The 20,050-nt window shown below is 39.7% G+C and overlaps 3 protein-coding genes across 3 annotated transcripts; 1 reads left to right on the plus strand and 2 right to left on the minus strand.

Annotated features, from left to right (window-relative positions):
• The first annotated feature begins 31 nt into the window (after positions 1–31).
• Alg10 (alpha-1,2-glucosyltransferase Alg10) lies at positions 32–2,261 on the plus strand. The gene is made up of 4 exons (XM_033486400.2): positions 32–671; positions 864–1,206; positions 1,279–1,418; positions 1,490–2,261. The coding sequence occupies exons 1-4, from the start codon at positions 495–497 to the stop codon at positions 2,225–2,227; spliced, it is 1,398 nt and encodes a 465-aa protein (XP_033342291.2). The 5' UTR covers positions 32–494; the 3' UTR covers positions 2,228–2,261.
• On the minus strand, positions 1,522–12,425 carry GlcAT-P (Glucuronyltransferase P). Its single transcript, XM_033486402.2, has 5 exons — positions 11,536–12,425; positions 7,943–8,151; positions 7,409–7,847; positions 6,956–7,113; positions 1,522–6,861 (listed from the first exon to the last, which is right to left on the minus strand). The coding sequence occupies exons 2-5, from the start codon at positions 8,138–8,140 to the stop codon at positions 6,463–6,465; spliced, it is 1,194 nt and encodes a 397-aa protein (XP_033342293.2). The 5' UTR covers positions 8,141–8,151; positions 11,536–12,425; the 3' UTR covers positions 1,522–6,462.
• A 1,893-nt stretch (positions 12,426–14,318) lies between these two features.
• On the minus strand, positions 14,319–18,354 carry spz6 (Spaetzle domain-containing protein 6). Its single transcript, XM_033486401.2, has 8 exons — positions 18,076–18,354; positions 16,439–16,634; positions 16,220–16,337; positions 16,036–16,146; positions 15,850–15,957; positions 15,505–15,771; positions 15,133–15,412; positions 14,319–15,060 (listed from the first exon to the last, which is right to left on the minus strand). The coding sequence occupies exons 1-8, from the start codon at positions 18,094–18,096 to the stop codon at positions 14,953–14,955; spliced, it is 1,209 nt and encodes a 402-aa protein (XP_033342292.1). The 5' UTR covers positions 18,097–18,354; the 3' UTR covers positions 14,319–14,952.
• Positions 18,355–20,050: the final 1,696 nt, after the last annotated feature.

Below are 20,050 nucleotides of genomic sequence, written 5' to 3' on the forward strand. Positions count from 1 at the left end.
TTTTTCCGCCTCGAGTGGCGCTACTATCGCCAAGATGGCAACCGATTCTTGCCGGCTTTAATATTGTATCTTATGACAAAAGCAGCCAGAATCATCTGTTCTCTATATTTTTAATAATAATTAACTTTTTGCAGATCTGACCAGAAAAATATTTGATCGAATAATATGACATTGTATATTTATTGAATTCTATTTTCGTATACATATATTGCAATTTCTCACGTGCAATCATAAAGTGAACCGCAAGCAAAGTTTTAATGTCACATATGTAAGCTTAAAGTATTCGATACATACCTGATGGCAACACGTGTTTCCGACAGTTATTATTTAATGTGTACAATCTGATTGAAATTAATTAGAGTGGTATGCGAAAATTGATCCGTACGATCAGTATCTAAACATGTTTACATCGATCAATAGGTTAATGTGTTTGCTCGAGTGAAATTGAAATCGAGTCACAGTTTCATGTTTTTATCACTTCCGTTGTTGAAACCATGGCTGTCCCGTCGAAATTTAATCCGCAAGTTGTACAACAGTTTTCTATTGTATTATTATTCTCGTGGATTATACTATTATTCCTTTATCTGAATCGTGTGCAACCATATTTTTTTATTGACGAGGTTTTCCATGTACCGCAAACATTGCAGTATTGCGCCAGTAATTTTACACAGGTACGTTTTAGTTTCCGACATTTTTATGTTCTCTTTTGTATCAAAACATTATCCAAAATTTGGACCACGCAAGAGATATCTTTCTTTTCTTCTCTGTAGCAATTCACCTTAGAATTTGTATTAACTGTAGAACAATGTTTCGAGTATGCTTTTTTTAGAATAAATTATATTTGAAAGACATATTATTTTCAGTGGGATCCTAAAATTACCACCCTACCTGGATTGTATTTAATTGCAACTCTAGTATTATTACCTTTCAATCTTTGTAACATCTTTTATATGAGATGTCTAAATTTACTTGGAACATTCTTTAATTTCTATCTTGTCCACAACATAATCGAATGTATTACAATAACTCGTCGAACACAGAAATGGAATAATTGGACACAACTCATGGTGGCTTGCAATATTATGTTGTTCCCACCCTTGTTCTTCTGGCACTTTTTATATTATACAGACGTTGTGTCAGTCAATAGTATATTATTAATGTTACTACTGCATTTACATAAAAAATTTAAAACAGCAGCGACTGTAGGTACGTATTGAAACAGCGATAGATCAGAACGCAGTTCATTCGAAAGATAAAATTATAATCTGTAATACGCAGGTCTGTTGTCTGTACTAATTCGTCAAACAAATATCATTTGGATCGCATTTGTTACCGTGGAGCTTGCATTTGATTTATTAGATCGTAGTAAGCCTAAATCTATAATGCAATACGAGTATAATTCTCTTGTCTATTTAAAAGTGAGTAGTAATTCGATGAAAAATAGAAAATTGTAATATCTTGCTCTTACATTTTGTTATGTAATTTTTAGAAACAATGGAAAAAGATAATGGAAGAAACATCTCGTGGATGGACATCATTTTGTCAATTTATTATTGAAATTATCGTACAGTTGCTTCCATACATAACAGTATGTTTAGTATTTCTTCTGTTCGTTATTTGGAATAAGGGTATAGTGATTGGAGATCGTGCAGCTCATGTTCCCACTATTCATCTCCCTCAATTATTCTATTTCTCTGCTTTCATTTCTTGCTTTCTGTGGCCTTATACGATTACTTATTGGAAGTCTTACTTTAATTTTATTCAAACGCATTGGATTCTTCACTGTTGCCTTCTGGTTCTGTTAACCGTAACAGTCCATTTTAACACTCTAGTTCATCCATATATGTTGGCTGACAATAGACATTACATATTTTACTTTTGGAATAGGCTAATGGGGAGATATGTGTTGTTCAAATATCTACTAATACCCGTTTATTCGTTTACCCTGTACACTATGTTCCATCGAATCAAGCATTTGAGATTTACTACGCAAATCAATTACGTTTTCATGGTAACCGTGGTCCTGATTCCTCAACTCCTCGTAGAACCACGTTACTTCATTATTCCATATGTTCTTCATCGTTTATTAATGCAAGAACCAAAAAAGTGGCAAATTATCATGGAAACAATTACTACATTGTTAGTCAATTTCTTACAATTTTATATTTTCGTTAATAAGACATTTTATTGGAGCAACGAACCTCATCCTCAGAGGATATCATGGTAATAAAAAAGACTAAAAAAAAAACTAAAAAAGGAAATTGAATCTTCTACCTTGTTTTCATTGTGTGTCTGTGGCAGAAGCAGACACTTTTACAAATGTCATTTAATTGTAGAATATCACATTATCATTTATTACTTTTCTTACATCTTTCTATGAGGAACAATAATTAACTAAATAAGCGTGAACGGTCGTCCACACGTAGGAGTGGGTTTGTCTCTTTTTATTTGACTTGACGCCATTTCGACTATGTAATCGTAAGAACGCAACGAGAGATTTTTAAGTAAACCATTCGAAAGTAAATTCATACTTTCCTCCTTTGACCATCGTATGAAAAAGAAATCGCCGAATCAAATCTTCATACGTTTCTGTATACCAAAACGATATATCTTTCTTTCTTACATCTTTCGGTTGCAGATCTACTTAAAACGACGGCTTATCCTGTAACTAATAAGATATGTCACGATCGCGACAATAATACTTGTAGACGCGCGATTAGAAACAGTATGGAAAACTTTCCGAATGCTTGGATGGATTCCTTTTAAGTTCTCTCAGACTCGTATTGTCCAAGCTTTACTCGCGTATAAATTCGAGCCTTCCCACCTTTTTTTCCACGCCTAGCTTCGATTACGCAGTAAACCAAGACATTAAGTATGACGCCATATGCACTGATTTTTGTGGAACGCGAATAATTGAGATCTCTGGCTTTACCCAGTACCCATGTACCCGCTGTACCGGTGGAAGCAAAACGCTCAATGGATAGCATGTATATTTTCTGCTTTATATTATACATACATACATGTATGTATAATATATTACTATATATATATAATATTATTATTATAATATTATATATAGTATATTATATATATATAATTATTATAATATATTATATATTATAATATTATATATAGTATATTATATATATATAATTATTATAATATATTATATATTATAATAATAATATATATATTATAATATTATATATAATATATAATAATATTATTATATTATTATATTATATATACATACATGTATATGTATGTAGTACCATCGCTAATAACGAACCATTTCGCGTTATTTCGTTCCCGAGTATCTGAAGAATTCGTCTAACAAATTCATTTAAAAAAACCCTCTTCCTGCTTTCAGTCTTATACAAACGTGTCACACGCATTCAAAGTTATATCGATGCCGCTTTCGTCCGAATTTTCTCGATGGAATAAATACGGTGACTTCTTTCGGAATCTATTCGAATCAAGTAGGTTTTTTTATTGCAAATTATTGTTTCTTCGTTTAAAAACAAGGAAAAAAGTATTTTTGTTTCAATGACAATCGTGGCACAAGTGTTTTACGAAATCACTAGATTTCTTCCATCTTGCGCGCTCTTAATCGTACGATAATTCGTATAACGAGAATTAATTATTCGGTGGCTCGAATGGCCAGATTATGTTATACGCCTATCTAATATAATACAGAGAACCTCACTTGGTCCACATAATTGCTAGGACCATATTTGTAACAGCTGTAAAAACTTAGCACCAATCGAGTTTCAATAATTTGTAACACATACAGTTGAATGAAAATTTTGGCAAAAACCCATGTATAGTAGAATTATTGCCCATTAATTTGAGGTCGTGAGCCTAGTAAGAACGCGAATCACGAGAGAGGTTCTGTATCCTATTCGAACGTGTTTGTTGAAAATTTCAACTTCTTTTGGTTTACAATTCCCGAAATATTTGAAACAAAAAAAAAAAGACTAATTACACTCGAGCAATAATTCGACGCGCGATTCAGTCTACAAAAATGACTATTTGCCACGCGCGAACAGGGGAGCAAATATCTTCGTTCTTGATTTTAATTTCAAGTACTTCACGCACACATACAACAAACACGCGCGCGCGTACGAATGATTAAACGGAAATTCTATATAAACAATGGTGTCACGCTTATTGTCGAGGTTAGCTATTTAGTGCCTTTCAGTTCTGTACTCTGTTTAACCTGTTAATCGGTTAATTCCTTATTTCATCCTCCACTGTGCTTTCCCTTTCGATGACTTGAAATATTTTTTTTATTTCGTTACCTAAACTCTTACTCTTACTTATTTTCTAATATCTATATTAGGTTAAAGTATTCTGTAAACACGTGATTATCGCGTTGTCCACAGATTTCTTTTTCTTTTTTTTTTGATCAAACATTCATCCGTTTAACAGGTTAAAACCATCCTTTTCGTACACGCGAGACTGACGCGCGACGACTGACTGACTGACTGATTACGGGCGCGTGCGATACTGCGAGCAGAGGTATCGTGTACGCGCATGCGCACGACACCAAAACGTCACGCTAATATCGCAAAAATGAAAGGCGGGAAAATTGATTTTATTTGGTACAGCCAAGACTAAAAATAACATTGCTTCGATCGCTTTGACGATTTTGTAACGACGCTGACGTTCATTCATACAGATCACAAGATTCGCGCGGAACCACCCTAATCTGACAACAAGTTATTGCTTTCATCAACGAATCCATTCGACTAGATCCCTTCTTAAACTGCGACAAACACAATCGGCTTGTTTCAACGCACTTTGTTGCCCCAAAACGGATTTCCCTCGAAATTAAGTGCTACGTCGAATCGGGGCTAGAATAATTACGTTGAGCTACTCGATTATCATACCTAAATGGTTCAACAATACTATTCAATTCAGTCGTTGAACGTTAAACAAAAATCAAGATTATTGCACGACCGACATTGATTGAGTAGAAGATAGCGGTTTCTCTACTCGAGCAACAAGAGATCTAAAATCTACGGAATTTCAAAACTTTTCTATATATCACTTGTGTCACTTTGATAATTGTTGTTGCCTATGTAAGGTGCTGATTCAAGAAATTCGTTGCAACCCTGTCAACGGCTATTTTGACTTTGGATTCAAATACATTTTCCGTGTTTTTCTTCTTTTTTTCACTCAAGGCGTTTCTAAGATTATCTATAAGGTGCAACGGTTTTAAACGTACCTAAAACTCTTTCTCAACAACTCAATCGATATCAATAATTGAAATTCTTAATGCCGCGTTGTTGCAATTGTTTTTAAGCTACACTGTTAAGCGTTACTTCTTTCATTAAATCATATTTCTTTATTTACCTAGTTAGCGACTGTATTCGATATGAATATTTCCGACCGATACACGACACGGTAGTCGTCGTGTTTCCTTGCTCTTACGATACTTCAGAAACCTTTAAAAACTGGCATACCTTATTTGGCTATTTCGCACAATCAAAAGATTCTATTAAATGCTAAATTAATTCCAGAACCCTAAACATTGGACTTGTTAACGATATTCGTTGAATTATTTGGTTTTGATCCTTTGGAAAGATCCTTCCAGTAACAATGAAAATCATTCGGAGGTACTCTACGTTTAAATAAATGTTATACTCTGTGTAAAAGATGGAAGCATCGGACACTGCAAAAAACTAAGTGCCTTTATCCGTATCGCGTACAGGCTGTTCCATAAATAGGAGTCATATATCTCTTGACACCAAGATCCATCGTTCTCGAGTGAAACGAGCCAGCTTAAGTCGGCCATTTATTCCTGGATCTCCTATAAATATTTAATCGTTCCGTATAGAAAAGAACAGCTACGCTTCACCTATTCGTTTCCCGATTACTTTACATTTTTTATGTGCATTGGTCACGCATCGAACCGACATTCTTAGGCGTATTTGAAAATTACGTATATGTATATGAACGTAAAGCAAATCTGAAACGATGCTAAACGCAAAGTCTTCTACCGATCAGTACCACTCTTCCTATCTTTTTTTTTCTCTCAAATTAACAACTAATCCGGTCATTGGCCTACGGTTCTACAGGCTAGTATGTATCGCGCATTGAATAGCTTAAAACTCAAAGGTCGATGCAGCTAATAACCAAGAGCACACGTTATACAGGGACATAGATTCAATAGATAACGAGGTACCTGCACTCCGTCTGTGTGTCCTAGTTGTTATCATAGTTGGTAGATCAAGCATAGACGGACGACGATCTGTACTATTCGGCGTGTCTCGGGAATTCGTAGCTTGACCTAACTAACGAAAACGAATAATGATATAGTTGCTATGCCGATCGGTACGGTTACACTACTTCAGGCACTGAATCACGTTGTTCATCGCGGTCCGCGAATGATTCCCGTCGCGTTTTCGGACACACGGTCTCCAATAATTCGAGATCGGTACGTTATCAGACGAGGCATCAGACTATCTGCTCCTTCAATCTGACAAGATTCGTGTCCTTGTAAAGCTTCATGTCGAGGGGCGCGCTGGCCTCGTTCTTTTTGGTCTGCGTGTGCCACGCGAGAACCTTCGTGCAATTGTCGGCCAGGAATTCGATGTCCTTCGGCTCGAACGGGGCAAGGCTCTTCAGAAATCCATCCTCCTCGTAGCCGGCTTTGAACGGCATCGTTGCATTCGGCCTCTGGAGAAGAAATTTCACGTTCACCGCGAACCCTGCCATGTCCACGGGGAATTTCCGGCCGGCTATCCAGCCGTCGTAGAAACCAACGAATTTCCCGTTCTTAATGATCGGCGAGCTCAAACCGAACTTTGTGCACAGACCCACGGGGAACATCGATATCCTCTTTGTGCGACGGATCTAAAATTAACGCCGCCCGTGTTAATTATAACTGGTATTAAGAGCACCGTGAGATGTGACTAAGCCTGCTAAGGTCTGGGTTACGTATATATACCTCGTCGAAGAGGGCTATGTCGTAGGTATTGTCGTCGTCGGCGAAGTAAAATACACCATTGGTCGCGTTCGCTCTGATCCATTGTAAGCCACGGTTTCGGTTCGACACACCTCGCGGTTTCGCGCCCTTCTTCTGCTTGTATTTCTCGGGCATCGGAGCTAAGAAAAAGGAAAATGCATTAACATCGTCGATCACTTTCATTCGGTATAGTCTCAATAGAGTTTTTGCTCTTGCGAAACCAATATTACCGTATACCCGTGACCCTGCAATATCACACCGAGATCTCGGGAGACTCGATTGCGTAACAACAGCGAGTGTTCGACTACGTGTTGTGTAGTTCATCTAAAACGAGAACAAAGAACGACGTGTTTGTTGTGATTCCGGTGTCCGAACGGTCCGTGAAAAACGGAAGTGGTGTTGCAGGGTCAAGGCGACGTTTCCGCAATTCTTTACCGGTTAAATGATCGAATTTCAACCCTGTACGTTCCAACAGCCGCGTGACTTGGCTCGTGGCGACGTTGGCGTCCTCGATCACGAGCCAGTGGATGTTCTCGAGCAGCATCAGCGTGTGAGACATTCTGGTCAGCTCCGGGATCTGTTCCGGTCTTCGATATGTTGGCGTTATTATGTACAATGGTTCCAGCGTTTCCTGCGAGAAATCTTGCTGCGGATGGGAATCCGACGACACCTGTACCCTCGGCGTTGCCGGCGACAGCTGCGACGATATCTGAGGCGACAACTGCATCCGCGCCGTTTTCGAGTTGTTCCCGGCCACGTCGTGTACCAAGGCCGAGTATTTATTGAAATGATTGAGCAGCTCTTGGATCAACGACGTCGCGATGTCCGGACTCAATCCGTTCGCCTCCTGGACCCTGTGCACCGCGCTCCGGATCTGAAAATAGTTTCACACATTTCATTCGAGAATCTCCCCGTCGTCTCCGTACAGTCTCGCGTTGAAAAAAAAAGTAGGTTGCATCGGTTTATTACCATATCTTCTTTCCACTTGGACGTCCTGACGTAGCTTTCCACGTCTTCTTGAGAGAAGACCGGGCTCTCCTCGGCCGAGCCCCCGGTGTTGAAGTCGGTCATCTGATCGAATCGCACACCCGTCGAAAGATGGTACTGGTAGAACACCACGAATACGCCTATTAGCACTATCACTCCCATTTTCATGGATGGCTTCATTATACCAGCACCTGTCGATTGAAACAAATGGCGATCTTTATCCTACGTGTACTACTGGCTAGGCGAACAGGTATAATAACAAGGTTCCAGGGTCGCTATGATAAGCCGATGTTTTTTTTGTTGATAAACTGGATGAATCGACCTATTTAGAGCGTTGTTAGCGATAAATGATCATCGAGAATTAATTGGAAAGCCAAGCACGTTCGAAGAACAGATTAAATTAGGCATGCATATATGCGTGGCTGCGCGAAGGGAAACGATAAGATACATGTTTCCGGCGATTCAAACGCCCCTTCATTTCGATAAGTCTGCAAAGATGTTAATGCTTCGAATTAAACGTAGCGCGAACACGATGTTTCCATGGGTTTCTAGATTTCGGGTTTATTTGGTCGTACGTTATACTGGGTTGGCAACTAAGTAATTGCCGATTCTCTGTTATAGATGTTTCTCACTTCCATTTTTATGATATTCGTAAATGTTATATTATAAAATTATTATTATTATTATTATTATTATGTTATTTTTTATTATCCGTGAATGTTAGCAACTGGACAAATTGAATGCAGCGGTCATGGATACAGTAATGTCTCCCTAATTGACGCTCGGATTGTGCCACGAAGATGGACAATTTGGGAACAGGAGATACGATTATACGAGCCTTGCAGCTCGTTTTTATAGTTGTCGACAATTTTCGTAACTATAAAAAGAAACCGCAAGCCTCGAATAATCGTATCTACTCTTCCCGAAATGTCCATCTGCGTGGCACAATCCGAGCGTCAATCAGAGAGACATTACTGTATTTATTGGGTTGGCAACTAAGTAATTGCCGATTCTCTGTTATAGATGTCTCTCACTTCCATTTTTATGATATCCGTAAATGTTATATTATAAAATTATTATTATTATTATTATTATGTTATTTTTTATTATCCGTGAATGTTAGCAACTGGACAAATTGAATGCAGCGGTCAAGGAAAAGCGACCAGAATTGGTCGATCGTAAAGGTGTCATTTTCCAGCAGGACAATGCTAGACCGCACACGTCTTTGTCCACTCGGCAAAAATTGATGGATATTGGTTGGGAATTGATGTTACACCCACCATATAGCCCTGATCTCGCGTCATCGGATTACCACTTATTTCGATCCCTGGACAACTCCCTTCGTGGTAAAACTTTTAACGACGACGACGCTGTAAAATCTCACTTAACTCAGTTTTTGGCCGAAAAGGATCAGACTTTCTACGAGCGTGGAATCTTCAAGTTGTCAGAAAGACGGCGAAAGGTCATCGAACAAAATGAAAAATACATTACAGATTAAACTTCCTTCCAAGTAAAAAGAAATTTTTTATTTCATTGAACAAATCGGCAATTACTTAGTTGCCAATCCAATACCTATACTCGTCATAGACAGTTGCTTTTGTCGCATTTTATTCCGTGCTGGCGCAGCATTTTCGCGGAACAGTATACGTACAACCCGAAAAAGAAAACACACCGATATTTGTACACTGGTTTTCTGTTGCATTTGTATCAATCGATTACAGGGTAATCGAGCAAGCAACCTTGCAGGCAAGCAACGCGTTCGTTGCACCATATACAAAATACGGGCCTCGGTTCGACCTGGAAATGGGTCGCCGTGCTGCACACTTGTCCCGCAAACAATCAACACATGGGGTTCCGTCTGCAAGACATACTACACTCTACGCGTGCCATAGCGACGCGTGACGTCACGCATCTATGTACCTGCTCAGCCTCACACGTGCAACATTTTCCGACTGCAGTGACTCACGTATTTGTCCACGGAAATCAGTCACGTTTGCCTGTTCGAATTCCGCATGCGGAAAATTCCCAAACTCAACGTTTCAATCGAGACAAGCTGATCACATAATTATTCCACCGGATTTCACAACGTATCTTTTTCTCTAGCATGAAAACTCCCATTCAGTTGTTATATTAATTTTTACCGATAAATTTTGAAAGTTAATTTTCAAAATATTATGTATACACTTTTCCTCTTTTTCGAATCGTGCGTGCTTCGAATATTCCCAAAATACAACCGTGAAACAGGAAATCGAATTGTTCCATACGTCGGGTTCAACCAAAAGCGAAATTTTCCTACCGTACTGAATCGGAATCGCGTTATGTATTCTTGCCTCGGCTGCCACCGATTTACTAACACGTTATAAATTATTAAGGTGATATCTCTTTAACGTAAGGTAATCGTCTAAAGTAACTTGTATATAAGAACTTTATTGTGGCAGTGCGCGTATAAATACTCGCAACTAGAATATTTTCACAGCTGTGTTAACATTTCGTTTCGTTGGTTACACCTGTTACCATCGATTTGTTTATGTGTGTGTAGCCTCACTTTTTCTTATTCATCATAATAAATCAAGCTGACGGTGGAGCATGAGAACTGAATTTTTTTTCCATTGGAATTTCGGGAACAGCATTCGATACCGCCGGTAAAATCGCAAATCCCGAATCGAAAGCTCGAGAAAATAAATAAGACAAAAATCTGACGATTGACCCAACTTGTGCTTTTCAATTTTCTCTTCGACAATGCAGTGTCATCTTTTCTCCCTTTAGGTCCAGCCAATCACACCATCGAACACCGCACCGATGTTTGCCAACGGCCTATTGTGTTCCGCTTTTGTTTATGTCTCGGTTGCGCTCGAGAAACGGCCGATCAAAATAAATCCAACGATCCGCAAGATTGCATAATGGAATCAAAGAATCGGAAATCGAGGGAATGTTTCGGTAAACGATCGATTAAACGTAATTTGAGTAACACAACTGACGCGCGGGGCCCTCGATGCGGTATCAACTCGTATAGGTATGTGTGTACATATACAGATGCAGACGCACTCGTATATGGGTCGCAAGAACCTGCATTCCTCCAACCTTTGTCAAGATAAATTGAAATACTTCGATGATTTTCGAAATGTCTTTCCCTGCTCCCCGCGGCGGACTGTTGAAAGATCGTAGCTCTCGATTCGATGATAATCGATTCAACTATAATATATATAATATATATTATATTATATTATATTATTATTATATTATATTATTATTATATATATATATATAATAATAATATAATATAATATATATAATTGTAATATATAATATAATATATTATAATCATATAATTATAATATGGTCGGGGACCATAATACTCTTGTAATTACCATTCGATCATCGAGCAATTTGCGTTCAAGAAAAAGCGCTTTCGACGTTTCTATTCCCGCTTCGCGAACGATCTCGAAGTCGAGACGACGAGGCGCACCGGGCACCTGTATCGATTAATTCGTTTCTTCGATATCATCGATCCAACAAATACACCGTTCAACGAAGAAAGCAAAGCCGAATAATCAATTCACGCGATTAGAACCTACCTGACAATCGGTGTTCATGCTTCGCTTACGAGCAGTTGTCTCTCGTTCTTAGTCGGGTTGCGCAGCTCTTGGGCCCGATTGAATCGCAAGCGTGGTTACTGCGGTACACCATGGGAAAAGCTGTTACGTTTCTGTCAAGGTAGTATCCTTGTCATTTCCTGTCTTTTTAACTGACGGGAATGCAGAGCGAAATTCGATACGCCCCCGAGCTTTCGTGACGGATGATCAAATGCTGCTGTTTCGTCGAAAAATGTACTGCTGCAGTTCTACACGTTCGACGGAGCATACGGTTTACGCATACTCGAGAGATCACGTCGCGTGTTTATGGTTCTGTCACGGAGAGGAACGACGATTTTTAATTTTTTTTTTTTTTGGAAAGGTTCACGGACGATTCTTCCAGCGAAATGTCTTTGCGAATCGCAGCTCGAACAAACGAGAGATCACGGATCCCCCATGACGCGCGGCCGCCGATTCTACACGAATTCTCATGGTATCCGCGCGTTATCACGGGGAACCCGGCCGTGGTTTCGTTTCACTTGGACATCACTGGGCTTCGGCTCCGGAGACTCTTGTTCCGTAGCACTTCGATCGTTCGGCGAACGTATTTTTAGCAATCAGCCTGGCGCTGCTCGAGATAATTGCCGCACGACGACGTTCGCACATTTTTTTCTGAAAGTTATTCCGCGGGTGCTACACGGTAACGATCCGTCGCGGTTCGTCGACTTTTTCCCCGGTCGCGTCGTTCGCGTTGTCCTGTAGTCGTTGGTACCGAAGAATGAAAAGAAAAAGAAATATGCAGAGATCCTAACCCACCGTCTCTAATGGTTACGTTCGTCGACAAATAGACATGACGGCGAGTCTCCTCCGTCGGCCGACAATGAACTAGCGTACTCGTCGCATCCCCCCTCTTCTCTAGCCCCTACCCTTGTGATATTCGACTATGTTCGCATAGCATTTGCCCCGCCTCCCCACGCCGTATCACCTATCTCGTTTCAGCTGGCACAGCAGCCGACGATGTCACTGGTCTTTATGTACGCGCATGTCTCGATGCACACCGTATATGCATAATGTATGTACATATCAAATCACGCGGGAGAATCTTATCGAAAACCGCAAAGAATCTTTCCGGTCGATCCTTGAAAATGTTTACTTTCTTTGTAATTTACGTATGTTCAGCTATAAGAGATATAGCTTTACGTAAGAAACAACCATAATTATGTGTATTACGTTTTATTCGATTCTCCTATTATATTCAAGATAATAGGAGAACGAAGCAATTTAACCGGTAAGAAACTTCGGCATGATTCCGACGGTAGCGATAAAGAAAATTTTTTTTCTTTTCGAATATTACGGTGTTGCGCGAAACACGTTACAAGTTTCGCGTTACACGTTACGCGATTCGAAAAAAGAAAGCATCAAATTCGAACGACGGATTTGCCAGGAAATGAACGACTCCTGGCGTAGGCTTCTCTCGGTGCAGCTATGCGAAACTGGAGAACCGTCGCACGAAGCTAGTCTGCGGTCGTCATTAGCTTACAATTAGTGTTGTCGCGGAGACAGCGACGCAATCATTGAATACATTCGAATAATCATCAACGATTCGATTGCTAATATTTCCTTCGGAAATTGATACTATTTTTAAAAATATGATTTTGTCTTAATAGATGTGATCATTCGATAACCCCGCACGAGACGTATACTTTTCGATTCCGACGCTCGTTCTCTCTGTCTCTCCCTCCCTTTCTCTCTGCCTCTCTTTTTCTTTCTGTCTCACGATCAACCCTCGTCTCGTCTTCCGGTGCCCGAAGTATTGATCCAATTGTGTACCATCTACATGCGGCGTACATAACGTTGTAAAGAAGTACTCGAACCCGAACCACACGAAGAATCGAGAGAGAATATATCGCTTGAATTCAAGCTCATAGGTTGCTTTAGGTCGCGTACATTTGTTACAATTAGAACGTGCGATACGATCACTCTCTGTTAAACTCTGTTACCTATAGCTATACGTAACGTGTACGGCGTGAAGCACGTACCGGGAGAGTGCGTACAAGATTTAAATTGTACGATTAGAACATGATTTTTATGGAATTTTGGGTTCTTGTCGTTATGAAGTTCCCCCGTAGTTCCGTTCCTCTGTACAATTTCCGTCGGTGTTTTTATCTTACACAACGCTCCAGTAATGTACGATCTGCTCGGGACGGCACATATAAACCTAACCTTTTTCAAGTACTAAATGCAGGGGGAATACCTGGCAGTTTCTCTCGTAAGATCGGTTTGCCAGTATTTCAATGAAGTTTATAAAGCCGAACGGTACAATTTAGATAGAAATTTGAAAAAAAATTTTACTACTTCTTATTCAAATAGTGCGCCGAAACGTTCGAAATTGAATGCATTTTCTTTGGAGTCATTACAATTAAACTTCTACTGACATGGTATTTCCAGGAACTGTTTTACGTAACGACAAATACCTGGTCGTTTGAGAATATGATTGAATGAGTCAGCCTTGAAAGATCATGTGACCAGATTAAATGGAGAACGTTATAGTGGCGTGCTACATACCTAGATATTTGTTTATTCAACTCTCAGGTGAAAAAGATAAGAATCTCGGTCGACCTTACGGTTGGCAGATAGCCGTTTCTATACCGTCCTTCAAAAAACTGTCGAAGCTTTCATGCGAAATGCGATAGAACATATCTTTGTAATCTAATATATGTGCACATTATAATTATGGTTATATATATATATCACGTATCAGCTAAAAATGAACACAAGATACAACGTGCCCTGAGATACGAGTTTTAATTGTTTATATACGTCATATACAACCTTCCATCATTGTAGTTAAAACTTAAGAATAGTATATTTAATAGAGTAATTTTTTTTTAACTAAATATAAATAACGATAAAATTAATAAAAGTGGCAATATAATGGTACATATAATAATATTCTGTGGAATGAATGTATGCTTCGATTGCACGTACATATGTACAAATATAAAATATTATTTATTAAAAATGAAAAGTGCTTAGTAACGCCGTTCGTCGTTATGCATCTCGAGGTGCAACAAATTACGACGGCGGTACTCTGTCAGTCTTAAGGTGCACAATGTTGCAATCTCAAAGCAATAAAGTACCCCAATTAAAGCTAGTGTGTTAATCGCACGCCATGATACCGACTTATCTTATCTAACTGCATCATCTCTCAAAAACTCTAGTCTTATCAGTAAAACATGATCCAATATTTGAAACGGAATGGCTTTCGTACGATGGGCCCCTTGCCTTATCGATTTGCAATTTCATTGAAATTTTAGCAACAGATCGATATCAAGGTTAGCCTTTAATTTTAACGCGCGATCAAGGACGTGTTTCTTTCGTCGCTCCTTTGCTTCGTTTCCGAAGTTCGATCTGGTTCGATCACAATTCAACGTTCGATCCACTCCGACGAACGTATCGATTGAAGTAGTCGGGACGCCAACACTTGCAACTGCCTGGCACCAGGAACCAATCGTAGTACAATCTCACCTGAAATATCGACGAGAAAGATAAATTTTTTGAATCGAGCGATTGAAAAATACTTGAAAAATTGTCATGTACCTGAAAACAACCCATCTCGTCGACTCCGTCGCAATGATGTTGCTGGGACCCAGCATTGTTACGAGCTTCATTTTCGCCGGCACGTTTCTGCAAGTATTGCTGATAATTTTGAAAATCGTGAACCGGAGGTGGTGAACCAGCCGGATCCCTGAGTCCGTTCAATCGGGAATTCTGATTCTCGTCTAGGATCGTGTCCGGATAAAAGATTTCCGCCACCAGTAGACTAGTCCATCTCGGCGACGATAGACAACCACCATCCAGGTAGTGGCACCTTGATTGCCTGCGAGAAATACAGCCGAAACATTAGAACATACATCCTCTTCAAGCACATGTAATGAGATTTTGCACAAGCACGAAGAGATGAAAATTTACATGCATCTGGTGACTTCAATTGTCTGCGTGAAATAACCTTCGTATGGTATTTGGACTACGTAACGCCATACTCCTTGGTAATTCTTCGCGAAAACTGGCGTCGCGTATTCCACTTTGGCCGGGCAAGGAGTGGGAGGACCGGTGTACTCTGGTTTCTCCTGTGTTTGCACGCGTTGCCTGTACTCAGGGGTGGAAGGCTCGTCCCGGCGTTCCGCCGCCGAAGTGGCCAGAGGTTCTCCTTGTATGGCCTTGTACAGCATGCAGACCCTTTAACGGAGAATGACAATGTACAGTCGATTGGAAAATCAAACGAATTTGCCTGAAAAACTGATTCCCAATACTTACACTCCTTCTCCATTTTCGCAGAACTTTCGACCATTTCTAGGCGGGTCTAAATTGACTTCCGAATCAGAGGATCTTTTGTTTCTGCTTCGTTTCTCGTCGGTGTCGACGCTACGAATATACGCCATTCATATACTTAATTGTCCGGGTTAATAATTTTTTCATTAACGAGAAAGAAGCAATACTCACGAATTTTGCGAGAAAGATTGAACGGTAGCGACTTTTGGCAGAGAGTCGTCGGCCTTGAGTATGGGCAAAGCTTTGCTAAGAAATCTCAGCGTGTGATTCTTCAATAAAGCACTGTGTGAAAGATTATTATTAATAAATAATTGGTTCTGCAGTTCTGCATCGACGCGTTCTCCATCATACTTACAAGGGGTAAGAGGAGCCATTAAAGTATTGCTTCATAGGATTTCGCGGAATGTAACCTTTGTTGAGATCGCCGCAAATATTGTGTATAGACACGAAACCTTTGCCCTGTTTGCCAGAATCTAAGCGATTGCATAGAGAGACAAAAATAATATTACAACGGATCAGATTTCTATGATCGAAGTGGCGAAGTAATTCAGTGACACGAATTTGAATCGCGTACCGTAACATTCTTTGTCGCTGTCTATATAAGGCGGTGGTCTCACTTTAGGCGGTTCCGCGTTCGGCGACTTGATGAACGCGTAATATCCTTCCGGCGGTTCGTCCGATTCCGTCGAGGAGTCACTGCTGTTCGGTAACTTCGTTTGTTTCGGCTCGTGTTGATCCTCGGCGAACGAAGATGCGCACAGAAGTACCATCTAAACGAATTGTATCTATGATATCGTGGTTCTAGTAGAGTCTAGGTTGTGCTAAAGCATTCTCGCGAACATTGGTGCCCTCTGTGCAAGTACGGCAAAAGATGCATTTCATGTTGGCGCAATCGATAGATGAAACATTCGTCGGAAATCGCCACTTCGAAACTTTTAACAATTTTCGGTAATGTTTTCCTGTCAGATACGAGACGTGGATAAAAATAGATCTACAACACGTATTTCAAGGAGTCCAAAATATCTTTGAAACGATCCTCTATGTATACACAAAGTATGTATGTATCTGTAGTCCTCGCGTCTGACCAACAATTTTGCTCAGCTTGATCTACCGGTATAAACAACACTGCTCCTAAATGTATTAAAACAGCCGGACAGAACTCATTTGTTTCAGTTAACCTAACATATCCACCCGTAGCGTGTACATTCCTTGCATTTCATCGCCATTCTTACTAGGCTATTCCCCGTTAGTAAGATACGTCGTATCGCATTCGGCCTTAACGGTACTCGGTCCACGCTTCGCAGACTATTAATACCCGGGACTATAGTCGCGCACGCTGGACTGCCCCACTAACAATCGGGTCTACCCGCCGTTACATTCTTTTGGCTCCTTGACCGTCAGGAATTTCGAGGATAAGGATCGACCGAGAGTCCTTCACCTGTTAACGCATCAGTCCTTTTTTATGCTGTTGTATAATAGCATAAATTACGAGTCTTTATCTTATCAACATGTTGCAATTAAAATTAGTGTATTTAGTGATATTTAATCTTGAAACAAGCGTGGAACAATTTATTAAATGAATCTGATGATTTGATACTGTTCGGTGAAACCGAATCGGATGTTGTTCCGTTCGTGGATTTATTTTTAAATAAAGTGACTTGGAAATGCGCGAGTCAAGGACCCCCCTGGATGAGTTCAATGAAGTAAACCGTTCAAAAAGTATGAAAAGGTTACTTTTCCCGCCATCGCATTTATTACACATTTGCGTAACGGTATTACGTTATACCGGTTTCCCAGCGATTACCTATGAGTGCGGGTCACATTTCTATAATCAGGATTGACCAGCACAAGAACAACAAGTTTATTAACCTTCTCCTTGCAGCTTCTTCGGTCACGATGCGCGCGCTTTCACGTTCAACTTCGAATACAATGACGGATACAAGAACGATATTCGTCGATGTAGAAACTTATTTAATCGTACCATAGCGTTTGGTGAAGCGCGATCGTCGAAACGTGTGATATCAGGGATGGATTTATTCGGATCGTATTGTTGCTGTTTCTTTGAATAGTCGAGCAGTTGTTTCATAGATGCTGACAAATTAGAAAGAACTCTGCTTGAAATGAAAGTTTTCAAAGTTCGACATATATCAGGCAAAAGTGGGACGGTTTTGTTCGGCGAAGTTTAATAAAAACAAAAATTATTCGACTTACAACAAACGTGCGGAAGTCCATCGTGTTATCCTTTGTATATTCTCGGATACCGTGGCAGAATGTAAAGTTGAACGTTGAAAGTCTGTGTCAAGGTATTTCGTGACCAGTCGGCGGTCATAGCAAAACTGAACACATTAAACCCGTGGTATGGTATAAGGAGCTGTTCCTGCCTTGAGTCCCGTACTCATCACCACCAAAGGTACAAGCGAGCCATCCCATCTCCCACCTCGAAGCGTGCGGTTACCATTCCACCCAAACCATTCTGGGACTCTAACGTTCCTAAAATTTTTCATTGCTGGTCTGCCTTTGTTATGCAATTTATATTATTATTATATTATTATTATATATATTATTATATTATATTATTATTATATTATATTTTTATTACATTATATTATTATTATATTATTATTTATATTTTCTGACATAATGCCCGACCGTTCTAGTTTTTCAATACGAACGCGATAATACGTTAACCCGTAACGATGCGTGAGCCTATTTGAAAATGAACTTTAATTTACATTAGAAAAAAGACGATAATTAACCCGTGCGTGCCACGCAATCGTTGTGCCAATGTGCGCGCAACGATACGAAGAAGACAAAGGCGGAAATAGCGGGAAACGTTCATGCCAGAAAGAGGCACGATCTGTTCGCGTCTTCGTCGATTGAACGCTGGTCACGATCGTAACTGTCATGGCATTCCAATATAATCGTCACTTTCCAGATATAACGTAATCTCCGAACTGGTTTCATCCCGTGAGGCGACCAAGGCGAGAAAGAAGCTGCATAGTTATCAGCAGCTCGGCAACCAAAACAACTGTAATTTTTCGCGAAGCATTATTTTCACTTACAAGTAAAAAATATTATCGAAGAACATCGTTCTTATTACTTCTACAAACGCGCTGTGTAAGACTTCTTCGACAACCAGACGATCGTTCCTACATAAAAACGTGATCTGCGAGGTAAAATCGGAACACTTCCGGAAAAATTCGTGTCGTCGTAGGAGCTGGTCAAGGCCATCGACTCATTGAACATCCTTCCATGGCAACTACAAAGAAGAATCTGGAACGGTATAACCTGTCGTTCTACACATTGACGTACCAACTACGTTTTTAATGTATGGACTCGAAATAATTCGTATAAAAGACGGAATACGAACGATTGTTGATTTAGAAATTAAACGAACTTCTTTATAAATGGGATTTTGTTGAATGCGACGTACCGAACAAATTAAAGAGTCTCTGTTACGTCGAGCTTCAATTTCATCGGTGTTTACGACATTGGCGAATGTACTGAGCATAAAGTGTTACAGGTTATTGACGCGCGTGCAATTGCTCTTTTTATCAGAGATGTCCCTGATGCTTGTTTTGTAACGACAATGCTCTTTCGTGCTGCATTTTCAAATGTTAAACAGCAAATCCATAAACAGCGAAGGCATTTCCGTTTATGAAGTCAGAATCATAATACTGTACAACGTGATGAAATTAACCCGAATAAACGTACCGTTAGAGTGAAATCTTATACGTTCCTATTGCGACCCCTTTAGTTTACGTTTTGAACCCGCAGAGTCGGTATTTTGTATCGTTTACAATTTTATGTATTTTTATCGACGAATTCTTTGTTTCGTTCGATTTCAACCCGCAATCACGGATGTCGAAATATGACGACATTACCGCAGACGTATAGTTTCTACGACCGTTACATTAATTTCACAGTGAACAACGTGCGAAATATTTCTTCGAAAATATAGAACTATTTGATTAGAGTACTGATACATATTCAACAGATGTCGCGTTTGCTGGTAATATAGAAAATTTTTAATTTTATTTATTTAATTTTCTTATATCTTAGACCGCCGCAACAGACTGTGAAGAAATTATTTCGTGAGAAAATTGTATCGCGTGTGTATTGCATAGAGCTCCTCTTGTACTTGTTGCACTCTATAATAATCACGAAAATATAAAGAAAAAAGCTT

This window comes from Megalopta genalis, chromosome 2, assembly GCF_051020955.1.
Source record: "Megalopta genalis isolate 19385.01 chromosome 2, iyMegGena1_principal, whole genome shotgun sequence".
Lineage (NCBI taxonomy): Eukaryota > Metazoa > Arthropoda > Insecta > Hymenoptera > Halictidae > Megalopta > Megalopta genalis.